The sequence below is a fragment of the Diabrotica virgifera genome, chromosome 8 (genome assembly GCF_917563875.1).
Source record: "Diabrotica virgifera virgifera chromosome 8, PGI_DIABVI_V3a".
NCBI classification, from domain to species: Eukaryota; Metazoa; Arthropoda; class Insecta; order Coleoptera; family Chrysomelidae; genus Diabrotica; species Diabrotica virgifera.
Genome location: NC_065450.1, coordinates 217,368,119 through 217,389,087, shown reverse-complemented (window position 1 = coordinate 217,389,087; position 20,969 = coordinate 217,368,119). Strand labels below are relative to the sequence as shown.

Sequence of the window (20,969 nt, the reverse complement as noted above, 5' to 3'; positions counted from 1 at the left end):
TCGACACTAAACAAGTCGCTTTCAATATGGCGACGTCGAAATGCGACTGTGCGAGCCTTGTGGATTTTAGTTGAACTAACGAAATGACGTCACGAAATAGCGACTATCGAAATTAATAGCGACTCCAAAAAAGTGGTTGATATTATAATTTCGATGTCGAAATTATTTGGCACGGAGATGAATGAATGGCCAAAAGCGAGGTTAGGTTTAGTTTAGATGTGTTTTGTTTATTTCTTGCAAGGAAAACTAAAGCAAAAGGTATTAATATGGCTGGGTTTAATTGAAATTTGCTTGTTTTGAGGAATTAGATAGAATATTATTAAATTAGAAATATAATAATTGAGAATGCCCACAACATGAATCATCAACTCAATGAAAGATGTAAGGTAATAATCTGGGAAAATTAGTAAAAAACAAGGAAAATTAATTACCAGCTATTTTATTGCTGGACATGCTGAAATCAAATCTTAAGATTTCCTATATTAGTAATATAGCTGTGCAAAGTCCACAGAAAGTGTGCTATTTTGTTTATAAACAAATTAGCGCTCCGAAATCTTTTTTTTTTATTATTGCTCTATAACTCCGAAAATTTTAACTTTAAACCAAAACACTCGCATAAAAATTGACAGTAATTTAATTCTGCACATTGATAATTTATTCCAATTTCCTTCGACGGAAATTTTCCTCGGAAAATTCGGGTTTTCCAAACAAAATCTTTAATTTTCAACTAAAATTTGAGAGAAGTAATTATTTATCAATAATTAAATAATTTGGTGACAGTGACATAAATCTTTTTTGTTATGAGTGTCTTGAAGATATGAAAATTTGTATGTACAAAGAGGACCGGAATTAAAAGGTATCTAATGGTTCAAAGATTAAAATCCTGTTGTTTATAACTCTGTCGCAAATGCCGGTCAAATTTGACCGGTTATACCTGGAATCACTCCTCGCAATTCAATTTTTTTTCTTCGAAAAGGGCACAGAAGCCGTGCCCTTTTCAACAGCGTTAACTTAATTTAATTTAATCTAATATTTTCTGAGGGGTTCTATTTGTTTATAAGCCAAAAAAAGTTTCTTTATAACATTCCTGAGACCGCTCAAATGGTCCAATTTCAATCCTGTAAGGTACGTTGAATAGGTATAGTGCTTTTTTATACGAAAATCATAGTTATTCTGGTGTATCATAATCTTTCTGGTTATTATTTCGACCGAAATTTTTTAATTAACATTTTAATTATTGCTAAACTATTGGTTAGATTGTCGCCGGTCTCCTGATATACAGAGAGGGGCTAAATTATGGAATAAATTCATTTTCTCTAAAATGGACGATTTTAGAGAAAAATCCCGAAACAGGTCGTTATTTTTAAATTAAATTTTTTTGGCATATATTTCAAACTAGTGACGTCATCCATCCGAGCGTGATGACGTAATCGATTATTTTTTAAATAGGAATAGGGGTTCGTGTTGTAGCTCATTTACAAAGGCGTTCAATTCTCTGTTCAGTATAGGGCTTTTAATTCACAGTCATTTATTTCGAGCTTCTGTCATATTTCGTATAATCCGTAAATATTAATATTATACACAGATTATTCAACATATGACAGGAGCTCGAAACAAATGACAATCGATGAAAAGCCCTATTATAAACATTAATATCATTATTTATACAGCGAGGCCAAAAACATTTTTGAATTAAATTAATTGACGCAAGAAGAACAATTTATGTAATTTATTTAATTCAAAATACATTCTATTGCTGTCAGAAAATAGAAAAAAATGTTTATTTTGCAAATAAACATTGCTTTTAGCTTAAATTAAATGTTCAAACTGTCAATAGGTAGGAGGGAGGCTGTTTGTGATTTAATTTAAGCGAAAAGAAATGTTTATTTGTGAAATAAACCTTTTTTTCTATTTTCTGACAGCAGTACAATGTATTTTGAGTTAAATAAATTACATACATTCTTCTTTTTGCGCCAATTAATTTAATTCAAAAATTATTTTTGGCAACCCTGTATAAATACCTAATGATATTAATGTTTATATTACTGAATAGAGAATTGAACGCCCTTTCAAATGACCTACCACACGACCCCTATTCCCATTAACAAAATTATCGATTACGTCATCACTCTCAGATGGATGACGTCACTAGTATGAAATATATGCCAAAAAATTGTAATTTAAAAATAAAAATCAACCTCTATCGGGATTTTGCTCCAAAATCGTCCGTTTTAAAGAAATGAATTTATTCCATAATTTAGCCCCTCTGTATAATCTACTATAATAAATCTTTCATGTCATCAATTATTTAATTATTGATAAATAATTAGGTACTTCCCTATTTTCCCTATTTTAATTGAAAATTGCAGATTTTTTGGGAAACCTCGGATTTTCTGAGTAAAATTTTTGTTAAAGGAAATCGGAAAAAAATAACTTTGTGCAGAACTAAATTACGGTGAATTTTTATTTGAGTGTTTTTGGCTCAAAGGAAAAATCTTAGCTGTTACAGAGCATGCACTAATTGAAAAAAAAAAGAAGATTTAGGAGTTCTAATTTGTTTATAAATAAAATAACACACTTTCTGCGGACTTGTCATACCCCATATTACTAATATATGCAATCTTAAGACTCGATTTTAGCAATAAAATAGCTGGTAAATAATTTTTCCCAAAAATGGCATTTTTTCGATAATTTTCCCAGACTATCAACAAATTCCAATAAACCGGAGCGCCAACCCAAATTCTGAGCAGTGTCAACATGATAAGGTTAATATCCCCAGTTGTAACTAATATCGAAATGAATAAGAATCGCTATACTCTGCGGCTGTCATGGCGATGTCGAAATGAAATTGCGACTGTCGAAATGAATTAGAATCAGGCCCCTGATGTGTCTGCCATAACAAACTTTAGGTATTCTGCCATAACAGGTACAATTTTTATGTTGTGGTTAGTTTCAAATAAAAAATAATAAAATGTATTATGCTATAATAAAACTACTGTGGTTAATAAATTAATGTTTCTATCTGTTTCTAATCTTGTTCTCTATCTATCAGCCTTCCAACATCCAATATTGGACATAGGTCTCCCCTTCGCTCCTTCATCTTTCTCTATCCTGAGCCATTTGCATCCATCTCATCTGAGGTCTCCCTCTCTTTCGTTTGTGTGTCCATGGTCTCCACTGTGTAATAATTTTATTCCACTCTTCTCGACTAACATTATTTTTTATTATGAAAAAGCCTGAAATGGTGGAAACAGCTATCCAGCGATTGAGGATGTACCAGAAAAAACTTTCAACACGAAAAGTCTCAGATTTAAATAACTATTTACCATTTTAATTTTATTATAATGGTGAATTCTGCATCTGAGACTCTTCAATTTATTATTTTTTAGTTTGAACCACTTGTTTATCTAGTCACTTCTTATAAAAATACTTTTTTCTTGTGGTTGCTATCCGTTTCGAATGTTGAAAACCATATTGGCAATCATAACCTTGCTCACTGCGGTTGGAAACAGTTCCATTGGGGTTTTCTTAAACCATGTTCTCAAATTCCGCAGCCATGATATTCTCCTTCTACCGGGTCCTCGCTTACCTTTGACTTTACCTTGGAATATGGACTGCAGCATGGGTAACGGTGTTGATTTCTCATAACGTGCCCCAGTTACTGCAATTTTATGCGTTTGATGGTAAACATAATCTCCGGTTCCTTCTTCCTAAATTCCTAATAGAACTAACTTGTTCGTGATACTTGTTGTCCATGATATTCTCAGCATTCTTCTGTAAAGCCACATCTCAAATTAATGCTTCAAGTTTTTTAATAGTGGTGTCTACAGAGAAAACTTCTTAAAATTCCGCTCCTATCGGAGATTGGAAATCATTCTGGCAATTATAATTTTGTTGGTTACGCGTCGGAATAGTTCAATTGAGCTGCATCCAAACCATTCACGGAGATTGCGTAGCCACGAGATTTTACGTCTTCCTACGCTTCTTCTGCCTTTGATTTTGCCCTGCATTATATTCCTTAAGGCTACGGCTCCACGGGCGAGAAATTGACGCTAGCAGTAGCAGTAAAATGAACTTAAGGTTCCGCGGAACGGAATAGGAATAGCCGAACTGTACCGACTACAGGACTTGTGCGTAGTCGGTTCAGTTCGGCTATTCCCATTCCGTTCCGCGGAACCTTAAGTTCATTTTACTGCTGCTGCTAGCGTCAATTTCTCGCCCGTGGAGCCGTAGCCTAATAGTTCGTATTTTTCACCTCTCATGATTTGCCCCAAGTATTCCAACTTCCTGATTTTTATGGAATTTAAAACTTCGCATTGTTTTCCTAGTTGTTCGAGCACTTGTGCGTTTGTTTTACGATCTGTCCATGATATTTTCAGAATACGTCTATAACACCACATTTCGAATGCTTCCAGGTTTTTAATGTGGGATTGTTTTAGTGTCCATGCCTCAACCCCATACAAAAGGGTGGAGAAAATATAATAACGAAGCATTCTTATCCGGAGCGTTATATTGATATTGCGATTACAGAAAAGTTTCCTCATTCTGTTAAAAATGGATCGTGCAATTTCAATGCGGCATATTTCTTTTGTCTGATCAGTATCTTCTATGATCCATGCTCCAAGGTATTGGTACGAAGATATTTGCTCAATTTCTGTATTATCCAGTACTAGTCTAACTCTGATGTTTTGTGCTTTTGTAAATACCATGAACTTGGTTTTCTTCAAATTTATTTTTGGTCCATAATCGTTGCAATGTATATTTACTTGTTGAGCAAGGTGTTGCAATTCTTCCAGTGTTCCCGCTAAAAGTACGGTATCGTCAGCATATCTTATATTATTAAGTGGCTCACCGTTTATTATTAGGCCCTCATTGCCTTCGGCCAACGCTAATTCTGAGATGGCTTCACTATATAAATTAAATAACAATGGTGATAAAATACACCCTTGGCGCACCCAGTCAGTTCATTTTCAACTTTCACTTTTGCTGTTTGATTCCAATAGAGGTTACATATAATTCTAATGTCTCTACTGTCTATGTTTTTATTTAACAAAATTTCTTTGAGACGATTATGCTGCACTTTGTCAAATGCCTTCTCAAAATCAATGAAGCAGGCATATACTTCCTGATTCATATCTAGGCATCTCTGCGAAAGAACACTTACTGCAAACAGTGCGCAGTGCGTCCCGTGTTCCCAGACCTTTCCTAAATCCCATTTGTGTATCACTTATGCCTTCGTCTAATTTCTTATGTATTCTATTGTGAATCACTTTTAAGAACAATTTCAAGACATGACTCATTAAGGCTATGGTGCGATGTTCATTGCACTCCTTTGCATTGACTTTTTTGGGTAGCAGTATAAATGTCGATTGGAGCCATTCTTTAGGTATTATACCTGTTATATATATGGTGTTAAATAAATCCAAAAGAAGGTCAATAGATTCAGTATCCACATTTTTGAGTAATTCGATAGGAACTTCATCAGGCCCGGGAGATTTACCACTTTTTGCTTGTTTCATTGCATATTCGACTTCTTCTCGTATAATGTCAGGTCCAGTATCATCTTTAAATTCTTCTGGTGCTTCTGTTCTCTCTTTGTCTTCAAAAAGCTGTGCTATATATTGTGTCCATCTCTGCATTTTCTGGTTTATAACTGTCATAAGTACACCACTTTCATCTCTTAGTTGCCTAGTTTGAAGTGTTTTTTTTATTCCTGTTAGTTCTCTAATTCTTTTATGCATGTTAAAAAAGTCATATTTTTTCTCAAATTCTTCCAGTTCTTGGCACTGCTCATGTAACATTCTCTCTTTAGCTTCTTTTATTTTCTTTTTAATTAATCTATCGGTTACATTAAATTTAATTGGATTTTTTGTTTTGAATGATTTTCTTTTATTCATTAATAATATTATCTCTTCAGTCATCCAGTCTTTATGTCTTCTTTTCTTTGGTTTTAAGTTTTCACTCGCTGTTTTAATTACTGCTTGTTTTATATTTTCCCATTTCTGATCAATGTTATAGCTACTTTTATTCAGTTCTTGGGCAATATGTAAATTTTTAGTAAGTTTTTACAGTTTGTTCCTTTGTTTGTGGTTTTACAGAGAAAACACAATATCTCAAATGTCTCATTTTTGTATCTAGGGATATGTTGTGGCTTTTGAAGATGGCGCTCATTTTGTTAAAGGCCGTTCTTGCCTTTCCTTTGCGGCACTTTATTTCCTGTACATTGCTCCACTGCTCATTTATAATAGTTTCCAGGTAGCAATACTATTTTGCTACTTTCCAGTAGCAGTACTAGGCAATTTGGTTGTAATATAAATTATGATTCTCAAGTTTCTATCATTTAATCCCACTTCCTTCAAGATGGTTACCAGCTTTTATGATGTTTTACTCTATCAAATGCCTTTTTGTACCTCTGCACCTCTCAATAAACACTTTGCCAAGAGCTAGCAACGTCGAAAAAAAAACATTTTAAGACGGCTTATTCTTTCATATATTGTTCCCTATGCTTCCTCGAACACCGTACCGGCCATCTGGCTACTGATACAGGTTGCGTTCATTACAGCGCTGCACACTTGTACAGGTAAACATATCGAATTTAAAATTATTGTAAGACGAAACATTTTTTTGTCATTACTTTTTAAACATTATTAGAAATATAAACTGTAATTGCCAGACATTTCTGTGGTAATGACAAAAAAATTTTTCCTCCTAAAATAATTTAAATTCAATATACAGGGTGATTGATGAGTGTGATAAAGCTCAGTAGATCCGCTATAGTAATAGATAGCAATAAAAGGTAATAATAAAAGTTATGGCCAACTTTTAGCTTCACATTACGAAATTAGTTAGATTATTACAGGGTGTTAGATAACATAGTGGCAGACCAAACTTATGTTTTTTAAATGGAACACCGTATATTTTATTTTATATTCGAAATCGTCTTAACTTCCCCATCACAAAAATATAAAGGTTTGTTATGTTATATAAGGCTTTTACAAAGTTATAACCAATTTTTTATGAAAATCGTAACAAGTTCAGCTCCCTGTATAAATAAAAAAAGCACAACAGCGATGGTTTATTGGTGCCATATTTTTTTGTTGATTGTGAATATTTTTAAGAATTGTTGATATTGGTAATTTTCCTTATATGGAACACCCTGTATTTTATATTAGTATCGAAAAATATCATTACCGTACTTTAATTTTTGTATAATATTCCCTAGGCCTAAATTTGTCAGTTTTCGAGATATTTTTATTTTTCAGATCAAGTTATTAATTAGTTCTATTTAAAATTACTGTGAAAATAATGTACTTGCGTTTTGACTCACCCTGTATTCGATATAAAGAAAATTAGCAATATCAACCATTTTTATAAATTTTGACAATCAACAAAAAAATATGGCACCAATAAACCATTGTTGTTGTGCTTATTTTTATTTATACAGGGAGCTGAACTTATTACGATTTTCATAGAACATTGGTTATAACTTTGTAAATACCCTGTATAACATAACAAACCTTTATATTTTTGTGATGGGGAAGTTAAGAAGATTTCGAATATAAAATAAAATATAGAGTGTTCCATTTAAAACAACAATATTTTTGTCTGCCACTATGTTATCGAACACCCTGTAACATTCTAACTAATTTTGTAATGTCAAGCGCAAAGTTATCTACAATTTTTGTTATTAACTTTTATTGCTGTCTATTACTATAGCGGATCTACTAAGCTTTTTCACACTAATCAATCACCCTGATTTTGTGTTTACCTGTACAGGTGTGCTGCGCAGTAATGAACGCAACCTGTATAATCAGCGGCCAGATGGCCGGTACGGTGTTCGAGAAATCATAGGGAACAATATATGAAAGAATCAGCCGTCTTAAAATGATTTCTCGAAAACGTTGCTAGCTCTTAGACCACTTGGACAGCGAATAGATCCTATTGGGTGCCTAAAGGTTACGTTCACTACGGAGACCATCGCATGGTGTCCTAGCCTAGAGCATAGTATCCTACTCTTCATATTCGTGAATTCTGCTATTCAAAATAATCCATTTATTTTACATTGCGATCAATAATATAGTTTCGATCGCCAGGTAAAATAAATGCATCATTTTATATGCGAGAATTCACGAATATGAAGAGTAGGATACTATGCTCTAGGCTAGGATACCATCCTTTGGTCTCCGTAGTGAGCACACGCGTAGTGAACGTAACCTAAGGCATCGCGAAATCCAAATTGTGTCCATGATACTTGTTCTTCCCATATACAATTTTTTTGTGTATTTATTCCTATGGACATTTTAATAATATATTTTGAAATGGATTCCTTTTATTATTGTTTATAAATTGTTATTGGACAATTCAAAAACATGTGTAGGTTTCGACAAATATATGTATTTACTAAAAAATAGAAAACTATTACAACTGATAGATATTTCTTTAAATCACCGCAAAGGACGAAAAATATTTTGAAAAAAGTATATTTAGACTCACTATAAATACAACCTTGGGGTATTTCAAGTAATTTTTCACTAAATATTGATCAAAACACTATTTTTCGCGCTAATGTTGACTGAAGATTGGCTTCCTTAATGTCAATATGTCAAAGCAGACCAGACAAACTCAAAAAATGTTAGCTCAGCTTTTCTTACAAAACATTGCATTGACCCAGTTTATTTATACTTTTTATTGCTTTTTTATTTTTAAAATCTAAAAATATTTTTTCACAGGAAACTTAGAAATAAAAATGACTGATAAGCTAAATACTAAACATTGATATTGATGTTTATTTGTTGTTGTTTTTCATTCAGTAAAAATAAATTATATTCTCCCAATTCTTACAAGATAAATTTTACTGCAAAACAGGTATACATACCTATTACATTTTGAGACAAGTTCTGGACCAGACGATATCACCAATGAGATTAAACACGGAGGGAAAAATTGCAGAAGGAATAGATCTAAAAGTATATGAAGTGTTTCTTCGTCAATGCATTTAATTAGCTCAGTGGGTATGCACTCTAGGGCTACTGCTTTTGCTGTCTTTGAATTTCTAATTGCTTGTTCTAATTCGCACATTATTATTTTCTGCCCTGTTTATTCCTGTGGTTCTTCTTGTATCATTCTATCATCGTCGAATAGTTTCATTATGTATTCCTGCCAAAAGCTTTAAGTATCCCATAGTGCAGGGGTCACCAATTAGCGGACCGCGGTCCGCATCCGGACCATGAGCTACTTTTGTGCGGACCGTCATTAAATTTAGAATATAGCTTTTGGCGATTTTGAAAATGTTTGGCCATGAAATTGTATATTATGTTTGACTCAACGTACGAAGCCGCTTTATCAAGAATGAACTTTATTAAAAATCGGTACAGATCTCAGCTAACAGATGAATATCTCATCTCCCCAAGGAGAATCTCACTGATAATTTAATTTTGTAAAGAATGACAAATTTTCTGATTCGTTTTTTTTGTGGATTCCTGTTCAAAAATGTCCCCTTAAACAAATTAGAAGGGGCCCGGGATGCCGGGCAAAACAATATTTTTATACAAATTCAAAATTACCTTTTAGCACCGAAAATTGTATTTAAAGAAAAAGGCCTCTTGTCATTTTTTCCAAAAGTTGATAGTTTTCGAGTTATAAGCGATTTAAAATCTGAAAAATGTGCAAATTCCTACGCATTTTCGAGGTTTGAAAACTCATATGTAAATTATTAGTTTTCAGGTTGACAAGTGTCTAAATTGAAGTTTATAAATTCAATTTCAATATTCTAACGAGTAATCGGGACGTATGTATGTATGTATGTGTGAAAAAAAATGGCTTGGATGCGAGTCCGTTAGCCACAGATTTTTATTTTATTTTTACCTCAATTTATTAGTTTTGTTATATTTATACGTATTTCACTTAAATGATTATATTTGTTTCTTTCAAGTAGTTTATGAGTAATTTAAATATTTCCATTTTATGACAACTTAGTAGATATTCTATACTAATTGGAAAATGAACTTGTGTTTGTCGTAAATTGTAATATAATTGATTTATATATCTCTCGTTAATTTTGCATTCCAAGAAAATATGGTTTAAATCTCTAATCGAAACATTATCACAAAAACAGACTGATGAATTAATTATTCCTAATTTGTGCAGATGTGCCTCATATTTCCCGTGTCGAGTTTTTAATCTGACGATAGTAGAAGTATCTTGCTTTGGCAGGTTATATTTAAATATGTATTCAGGTGGCGGAGGAAGTTCTTGATGTAAAGAAAAATATAAATTTTTTGACATGCTTGTAATATTTTTCCATTCTTTTTTCCATATTTTATTTATTCTAACTTTGACGTCATTTATTGCATCTGTCGATAAGATGTGAGCTAGTATCTCACCTTTTTTTATTGCATCTTTGGCCAACTCATCCACTTTCTCATTACCCAGTATACCGGCATGCCCTTTTGCCCATATAAATACTACTTCCACTTTAGACAAATTATTTTTTATATTACATAAAATTTTTGATTTGTATGAACTAAAATCAGTATTTTCAATTGCATATATTGCAGATCTGGAGTCTGTTATTATCACAGCTTTTTCAATATTATTCTCTTTGATCCATTCTAGAGCTTTTTCGATGGCTATAATCTCAGCTGTAAAAATACTACTAATACTAGATAATTTGTAATTATTATGTTGATGGGTATTTTGCACATACATAGCACATCCTACTTTTGTTTGATTTTTAGAACCGTCTGTATAAATTACTGTGTAATCCACAAAGTCGCTCAGTATAGATTTTACTAAAATATTATTTAAATGATTTGATTCTGTATATTTAGGAATTATGATTCTGGGTTTTTTTATCAAAGTTTTATACGGAAATTTATAAATTGGTAATAATTTACTGTTGTGTAAATCTGTATAATTCCTGGTTTCAATGAATGCATCTGTTAGTGGTGGTGAATTTTTTATTCTCCAATATTTGCTAGTTAAGTTTTCCATGTTTAATATAGCCAGATTTGTTAAAAGGTCTGACTCAGTGTTTCTTAGCTTTATGCAGTATTTTTGAGTAATCGGGACTTACTTCAATATAGACCGTTGTTTTTTAATTGTCAATTATGCGAGTCCACTCGGCTTTTAAGTCTCCGCACATCGCAATTTATGGTGTGTCTCTGTCGCACTTATTATACACATTATACGTACTTATGCAAAAAATGCAAAGAAATACTTCACATTTATTAAAATTTTATAATTTATTATTAACATATTTTTTCTTAATGATTTATTTATTTATTCAATTAATTATTGCCAATGTGCTACTTAAATACGCCAATAAAAGCGAACGGTCGAAATTGAAATAAACCCCGATAACTCATCAGAATCTTAAAATTGAATGTTTAAACTTTCAATTTAGACACTTGACAACCGCAAAAATAATAATGTACACATGCATTTTCAAGCTTCGAAAATGCTTATTTTCGCATTTTTCCGTTTATAAATCGCTTAAAACTTGAAATCTATCAAATTTTGAGAAAAAGGACAGAAAATCTTTTTTGTTTAAGATGACCCAAAAATGCTAAAAACATATTTTCGGGAGCAAAAAGGTGATGTTTTGGATTTATTAAAAAACTGTTAAAAAATAATTTCTGCCTAAAAATTTCGCACTGCACCCTTCTGATTTGTTTACCGAATTGGAACCAGACAGGTAGTGTAACTCCGGACCCCGGAAGTGTCATAGGTTTTCGAAACGGACCCTCAGGATATATAATTGGTGACCCCTGCATAGTGGACTCGCTTTTTGGTACTTGTTAGTTCTTTTATTTTTTATGCATATTAAAACTGTCGTATTTTCTGCCATACTCTTCCAGTTCTACGCATTGATCTGTTAACCACTTGTTACTTGGCCTTTTTAATCTCTACTTTGTAGTTCTTTATATTTTGGCTCATTTCTTCCTTTGGCTTTTCTCCTCTCTTCCATTAATGCTAGAATTTCCGAAGTCATCCACTTCTGCGTTTTATTTTTCTTTTCAGGTCTTAAATTTTCTCCTCCAGCCTTTATAGACCAGGGCGCATCTGTAAAAATATTAGTACATTTGGACGTTGAGAGGTGACTCAAATTTTTTTGCAGAAATTGCTTGAAAATAACTCAAATAATAATATTTGAGTTATCCTCCCTCTCAAAAAGGTCCGGAACATTGTTTAAATAATCAAAATGTCAAAAAATGAAGGAAAATTTCGATTTTTTTCTTCGTTTTTTGATTATAACTTTAAAAGTATTCATTTCCGAGAAAACTTGTACTGACATAAAAGTTGCATAATTAAATTTCCAACAATATAGAATTGGTTAACAATTTAAAAAAATAGTCACCCTTGTTGCAAAATAGCAATTATTGCGAAAAAACCATACAAAAACAAGTATTTGCATTTTACGTTTTTCAACCATTTATACTACACTTAGGACCTTCATATTTCACTAACAGAAACTTTATGATACAGTAAAGCAATACTGTAAATTTAATTGAGATTGGTGAAATAGATTTTGCAAAATAAATTTTGCAATCCAGCTTGCAAAAAAAATTCATTTTTTCAAAATGTTACAGGACTGAAAATAAAGCAGATAGCAAGTTGAAATTTTTTTTTGCTTATAGAAGTGTACTGTATCTTTCATTTGCAATTTGCAAAACTAAAATCGATTAACTACCACGGCGTCAGGAATTTTTTTAAATAAACATTAATTATTGGTGCTACGCGCAGGACAGCGGATAGTTTGCTCTGATTGGGCATTCCAATGACCTTTGATAATGATTGATACATTTTAATTTTTATTATATTTCGATATAAATAAATAAATTTGTTTATTGGAAAATAAAAACACATACTCTATCCTTTAAAATAACACCTTTTTTAGCAAAAACTTTCTTTGTTGATATATTTTAACTTAGAGAATAAAAGTTTATTGTTTTTAAACATATGCAATTGTTTAAACAATATTTCACAAACAATAATATAATTAGTTTGATTTTTGTGGAATTAAAATATTAAAATACAACAAAATATAGAGTAAGAAAATAATATATTAGATAAAGATTGGAAGAAATTTTGGTGGAAATCAACTTGTGTGAATTCTACACCGCTGTCCTGCGCGTAGCACCAAAAATTAATGTTTATTTAAAAAATTTCCTGACGCCGTGGTAATTAATCGATTTTAATTTTGCAAATTGCAAAGGAAAGGTACAGTACACTTCTATAAGCAAAAAAAATTTCAACTTGCTATCTGCTTTATTTTCAGTCCTGTAACATTTTGAAAAAATGAATTTTTTTTGCGAAAGCTGGATTGCAAAATTTATTTTGCAAAATCTATTTCACCAATCTTAATGAAATTTACAGTATTGTTTTACTGTATCATAAAGTTCTGTGAGTGAAATATGAAGGTCCTAAGTGTAGCATAAATGGTTGAAAAACGTAAAATGCGAATACTTATTTTTGTATGTTTTTTTTTCGCAATTATTGCTATTTTGCAACAAGGGTGACTATTTTTTAAATTTTAAACCAATTCTATATTGTAGGAAATTTAATTACGCAACTTTTATGTCAGTACAGCTTTTCTCAGAAATGAACAGTTTTAAAGTTATAATCAAAAAACCAATAAAAAAATCGAATTTTTTCTTTCATATTTTGACATTTTGATTATTTAAACAATGTTCTGGACCATTTTGAGTGGGAGGATAACTTAAATATTATTATTATTGCTATTTTCAAGCAATTTCTGCAAAAAAATTTGAGTCACCTCTCAACGTCCATCTCAAAACAGATCCGCCCTGGACTATTAGCAATGTCTTTTGTATTTAATTTTCAAGTGCAAACGAGTAAATAACGAAAGGACAAAAAGTGGAGTCAGCTTGTTTTGCAGTAAGTCGACGATATAAAAAAACTGGTACATTTTGAATGTATGTGTTGTATAATGCCTTAAGTAAATTTAATTAACTAATCTGTGATGTAAGCCAGACACTAAATACAGTCGGAAAAATGAAAGAATACCCATGAACGAACATATAAAACACGCTGTATTTTCCTGTCACCGTGTCACAAAGAAAATTGCCCAGCGCAAGTACATGTAATAATAATTATTACATGTACTTGCGCTGGCCAATTTTTTGTGTGACACGGTGACAGAAAAATACAGCGTGTTTTATATGTTCGTTCATGGGTATTCTTTCATTTTTCCTACTGTAAATAAATAAGTTCTTTATTATTAAAATCCACGAGTAAAATAAACTCCCTGTAGCTGGCTGTATACCATAAATCATAAAAATACTAGATTTGTTGTAAAAGGTATATTTTAAAATACCCTAAATAAGGGTAACAATAAGACAAAACGTTTTCGGATTAAAAAATTCATCATCAGTGTTCTAAAAGCCTTAAAATTAAGTATAACCTAATTAATCGAGAAAAAGTTAAAAAACTAACAAAACAAAAGTTAACAACACACTACACATTTTTCATGGTCAAATATCATAACATACTCTGTCAAACTTTTCATACCCTCCAATTCCCCCCATATTTTATGATCACTTCATTTTCAAGCAATTTGATGTCAGGTCCCTGGAGGACTTGTTTCATCAAGCTACTTTTAGTCTCATTTTCAGTCAGATACAAAAACAGTATTTCTTTAATTATCATATTACATATTCCATCTTTATCCAATTTATGTTGGGTACTTACATTTTACACTTCTAAGCAAGTTATCAGTCATCAAACATTAATTTATCCTTCAATTAATACTCTTAGATTTGTACACATATGTACACATTACATACAATTTTGTGTTCCTAGACTTCTATACGTATAAGGCCTTTTCCCATTATTTGTCTAATTGTATTGATGTCATACCACTAACACAACAACTATTGGTATTGTTGACTGCATAACTTCTGGTAACTTTAACTCCCACATCTTATGTAAATTTGATACTGTTTTTTATCTCAAATATTAAAATAATCTTTAAACGTTGTGGCTGAAATAATAATACAACTAGGTTGCATTGACAGTTCTTAACGTCATTCTGGGTTGCTCTTGAATTCAGTTGTCAGTTGGCCATTGAAATCGAATATGTGGGGTTTTCTCCAAAAAAAATTCCAACCACGTGGGAAGAGTCCTGTTTTGCCCTGGGTAACATCCAGGCATATCTAGAACATAATTTAAATTTTATTTAAATATGTAACATAACATAATCGTTTACATTTAAAGGTATTTACCCAACACATTTTTTTTGGCTCAGGCATGCTATTTTTTGTAAGTATGGCCTCGTGTTTTTTAAAACCTGTGTCAATTTTTTAACTTTTTCTCAATTAATTAGGTTATGCTTAATTTTAGGACTTTTAGAACACTGATGACGGATTTCTTAATCCGAAAACGTTTTGTCCTATTGTGACCCTTATTTAGGGTATTTTAAAATATATCTACCTTTTACAACAAATCTAGTATTTTTCATATTATTACTACTTAGAAGTCAAGCATATCGTGTCAATGTTTTAATTATTTATGTATATGCGTGTGATATGCGTGTATAATTACGCTTTGAGGAAGTATTGTAATAAAAATGGAATAGTTTGGGCGTCTTTGCATTATAATACGTAGTAAATTTTTAATGTCCTTTTGTTTATAACGCAGTAATTGAACTGTTGTTTTTGTTGTTTCAGGAGCTCATTTACGTCAGAGGTCTCTTGATCCAGAACGTCGTAGACAGTCAATTGGGCCTATACCGAATATCCACAGAGCATCAGACGCTTTCTTAGATCCACATCATGCGGCCATATTATTCAGAGATTCACGAGGGGTAAGTTTTTTATTTTGAATATCAGTAACATTTCTGTGAGGCATTTTTCATGCTAAAAATGCAGTAAAAGAAGAAATATGGCGACTGCCGAAAAGAAACAAGAAAAATGATACGCACAAAGAAAAGAAACTACGAACAACAAAAATATGAAGCTATGGAGAGAGACCGACCCAAACCAGGCTCCAGATAATTCTATAAAGCAATTTCCACTGAGAAAAGAGGACATAGAACCAATTCTATCCATACACTGAGAGACAATCAAGGTCATATGATAATTAATCGACGAAAAAGAACTAACAGAAGAATGGAAAGGGTATTTCAGGGACCTTCTAAACATCATACAGGAAGAACAGCACAAAGAAGAGATCTATATCACAGCGGACATGCCCGTCGAAAAACCCCTTTTTTTGAAGAAACCCAAAAGGCCTTAACCCGGCACCTGCCACGTGGGGTGCTACCAGCACCCCATAAACATTTTCATCAAATATTTGGTATTTCAAGTTTGTTAACCGTGCTGTGCGTCATAGTAGCTTTCTATAATATTATACAGGGTGTCCCGAAAAGAATGGTCATAAATTATACTACACATTCTGGGGTCAAAAATAGTTCGATTGAACCTAACTTACCTTAGTACAAATGTGCTCACAAAAAAAGTTACAGCCCTTTGAAGTTACAAAATGAAAATCGATTTTTTTCAATATATCGAAAACTATTAGAGATTTTTTATTGAAAATTGACATGTATAATTCTTATGTCAGGAACATCTTAAAACAAAATTATAGTGAAATCTGTCCACCCCATAAAAAATTTATGGGGATTTTGTTCCCTTAAACCCCCCCAAACTTTTGTGTACGTTCCAATTAATTCATTATTGTGGTACCATTAGTTAAACACAACGTTTTTAAAACTTTTTTGCCTCTTAGTATTTTTTCGATAAGCCAGTTTTTATTGAGATGCGGCTTCTTTTTCAATATATTTACGTAAAAATTTTATGGGGGTTTTGTTCCTTTAAACCCCCCTAATGTTTGTGTACGTTCCAATTAAACTATTATTGTGGTACCATTAGTTAAACACAGTGTTTTTAAAACTTTTGTCTCTTAGTCTTTTGTTCATAAGTCACCTTTTATCGAGATGTAGCTTCTTTTTCAAAATATACCTAAAAATGTAAATTATAAATAAATTTTCAGATTATTAACAGGTCTCTATAACCGTACTTAACCATATACAAATATGTGGTGGATTCGACAAATATTCAAAATATTTCGATAAACACTGGCTTATCGAAAAAGTACTAAGAGGCAAAAAAGTTTTAAAAACAATGTGTTTAACTAATAGTGCCACAATAATATTTTAATTGGAACGTACACAAAAGTTTGGGGGGGTTTAAGGGAACAAAACCCCCATAAAATTTGTATGGGGTGCACAAATTTTACTTAATTTTTTTTTTAAGATACTGCTGTCGTAAAAATGCCACATGTCAATTTTCAATAAAAAATCTCTGAGAGTTTTCGATATATGAAAAAAATTCGATTTTCATTTTGTAACTTCAAAGGGCTGTAACTTTTTTTGTGTGCACTATTGTATATAGGTAAGTGAGGTTCAATCAACCTATTTTTGACCCCAGAATCTGTGGTATAATTTATGACCAATCTTTTCGGGACACCCTGTATAGGAAATATCTGTTTGCGTTTGAAGTGGTTATAATTAAGTGTCATTCTGAACTTGTACCTCTAAAGTCGAATCTGGGTGTCATCATCTGGCAGTTTAAGTTTTAAATTTTTTTTGTGTTTTTGGTAAACAGGTCAGATTTACATTTTTTATTGTAATAACTGATTTAAATTATTAATATAGTCTCTATACTCAATAAATCTTAATTTTTTTAGATATTTTACTTCACTTCATTTATTATGGGTTGGTACTTGCTGATTTGCTTATAACACCTTTTTAATTTTATTTTTTAACTTTTATAATATATTAGTAGCTAATAAGTTAATAAAACATGTTTTTTATATTCTTGTGTTACTTAACACAATATTTTGTTTATAAACAAGTAGATCACAGACAATTTTTAAGGGGTGCTGTGAGCACCCCACGTGGCAGTTGACGTCATGCAAAGCCACGTGGCAGGTGCCGGGTTAAATAAGCTGAAAAATCACAAAGCGCCGTGTACGGACGAGATACCAGCAGAACTTCTGAAATATGGTGGAGACGCACTACATCGCCAAATCCACCAGTTAATAACACAAATATGATTAGAAGAAAGCATAGCAGCAAGATGGAAGGAAAACATCATAGTGCCCATCCACAAAAAAGGGGACAAAACAAAATGCGCGAATTATAGAGGAATTTCACTCCTAAACACGACATATAAAATCCTCTCAAACATCATTCTTAATAGACTTAACCCCCTATGCTGAAAATGTCCTAGGAGAATATCAAGCCGGTTTTAGGTCAAACAGATCCACAATAGATCAACTATTCACGCTGAGACAGCTTCTAGAAATGGCATGGGAATATAACAGACCCATACACAATATCTTCATAGATTTTTGACAGGCATATGATAGCGTAGAAAGAAGCCAGGTATGGAATGCCATGGCGGAGTTCTCAATACCAAAGAAACTCATTCGGAAGACTAAAGTCTGTATGGAGGGTGGAATATCAAAAGTACGTGTAAATAATAAACTGTCTGACAGCTTTGAAATCAACAGTGGACTCAAACAGGGTGATGCGTTATCTCCACTACTTTTTAACCTTGTATTAGAGAAAGCCATGAGGTCAGCCGAAATAAAAACAGAACTGCTATCGGTTCAAGGTCCCAAGTTATTACTAGCTTACGCGGATGACATTTATCTCGTTGGAGACTATCCTATCCACAAAAGCTATTTTCAACAAGGTGGAAGGAGCAACAAGCGAAGTAGGGCTGAGGATTAATGAAGAGAAGACGAAATATATGTGTATAAATAGAACGACACGAAGAGACAGGATAGGACAAAATGTGACGGTCAACATCTTCAATTTCGAAAGAGTACAACGTTTTAAGTATCTGGGGACCGTAATCACAGGTGTCAACGATGTTACTGAAGAAATGAAAGACAGAATCCAATCAGCAAATCGCTGTCTATTCGCACTGAATAAGCTTATAAAATCAAAAAATCTTACAAGAAGTTGCAAGATCAAAATCTATAAATCCATCGTCAGACCTGTACTAACATATGGATGCGAAATGTGGACCATGACCAAATCAAACGAAGAAAAGCTCAGACGTTTTGAACGAAAAATACTTAGAAAAATTTTCGGACCTCACCACGACATTAACACAAACCAGTATAGGATCAGAACCACCATCGAATTAAAAGCACTCTACAATGACACCGATATTGTCCAAGAAATTAAATCACAGCGACTAAGATGGGCAGGCCACGTGCACAGACTTCATAACGAGAGACTTGTATGGGAGGAGATTCCTACAGGCAAAAGACCACTTGGACGTCCCAGAATGCGATGGAGAGATAACATCCAATCAGATCTCCGAAAAATGATCATCCCATTTGACCCTAGGTTGATGGAAGACCGAACAAATTGGAGGAAAGTTGTACAGTCAGCCAGGACCCATCCAGGGTTGTAGCGCTACGTGATGATGATGACATGTATAAAGAACCGAGCCCAATTCGCTTCCTTGCGGAACTCCGACTTTTATTTCTTTAAGTTCAGAATAAGATCTTGCTTGATTCTGAAATGTCTATCAGTTAAGTACGAATAAATCATCTGATGAAAATATTTTGCAATTAACTCAACGATCTGCAGGATATATTGTTTGAAAATCGCGTTCGTGTGTCAGTTTAATCGCTTTTAATAGTTCCAGTAACAACTCTTTAAGATTGTTACTTAATGACAACTCATTGTGATTAAAAAATATTGGAAAGCACATCAACCCGCTGGCTGGTTCGCTTCATATGCGTCATACAAGAATAATCTTTTTTAATTATACGATTTGGTTGCATATCATGTTTTAGAATACTTTCGTGCAGTTTGTTGTAATAGTTATCACGTAACTCTAGCAATAGTTGAACGTTTCAGTCATGTACAAGTTTATGTTGAAAAAGATGTTTGTATCTAATCTACATCGTTTGTTGCAGTTACCTGCAGTGGATCCCTTTCTCGATAAAGTTAATATCTCAGATTTGGGTAAGTACAAGACAATTCATGGTTTATTTGTTACATCTTGTATTGGCAACTGTTCTATTCCTTTCCGACAAGAATCGACGATGCTCGACTTTTTTTGTATACGACTATTACACATGATTACGTATTGGAAAACACAGAAATCATCTCTTTTAAATAATAAATATTTTAGGCCTGGATCCCGCGTACCAAAAAAAGTCGATTAAAAGCAAGCTGAAGATTTGTTAATGACTTAACGGTGTCTAGTCGTACAAACTTTGATGTATGGGAACACTGGAACAGGGGAAGTTTTAATTGTGGAACAGTTTAAAAATTTGGAACGTCAGATTACGAAAACGTCCCGTGTATTTTGTCGGACAGAATATCCAGTTGATTTGTTACCCTTTCATTAAACTCTCATGCAAAAATCAGACTGCTATTACTAACCAACATGATTCCTGTCATTTGGCATGTTCTTCGTGTTCCACTCATTAAAATGCCCAGTTGGTGATAAAAACCAGACTGACTTTCGGGAAGTTTTAATTGTGACCCGTGATTTTAATTGTGGAACGTGTCATCCTGACAAGTTTATGATTGTGAAAACTAGCAGGTTGTTTTTAAGTTTATTCAATAGTAAACTTTATATTATAATACATGAAAAAATGTTTGTCCGACAAATATGTTGGGCATTTTAATAAGTCCCACACGTAGAACATGTCAAATGACAGGAATTATGTTGGTGATAAATAGCAGTCTGATTTTTGAATGAGAGTTTAATGAAATGGTAACAAATCAATTGGAAGTTCTGTCCGGCAAAATACATGGAACGTTTTCGTAGTCTGACGTTCCAAAGTTTTAACCTGTTCCACAATTAAAACTTCCCCTGTTCCAGTGTTCCCATACATTAAAGTTTGCCCGACTAGACACCGTTAAGCTATTAACAAATTTTCAGCTTGCTATTAATCAATTTATAATAGTT

At 32.6% G+C, this 20,969-nt stretch overlaps 1 protein-coding gene across 2 annotated transcripts in view; it reads left to right on the top strand.

Moving 5' to 3' along the window:
- The window catches only part of LOC114327576 (5'-AMP-activated protein kinase subunit gamma-2), a 537,287-nt gene that overhangs the window by 413,472 nt on the left and 102,846 nt on the right, over window positions 1–20,969 (top strand). For both annotated transcript variants that reach the window (XM_050657995.1, XM_050657994.1), the window contains 2 exons: window positions 15,690–15,826; window positions 19,966–20,014. In XM_050657995.1, coding sequence (XP_050513952.1) covers window positions 15,690–15,826; window positions 19,966–20,014 — 186 coding nt within the window. The remainder of the gene's footprint in view (window positions 1–15,689; window positions 15,827–19,965; window positions 20,015–20,969) is intronic.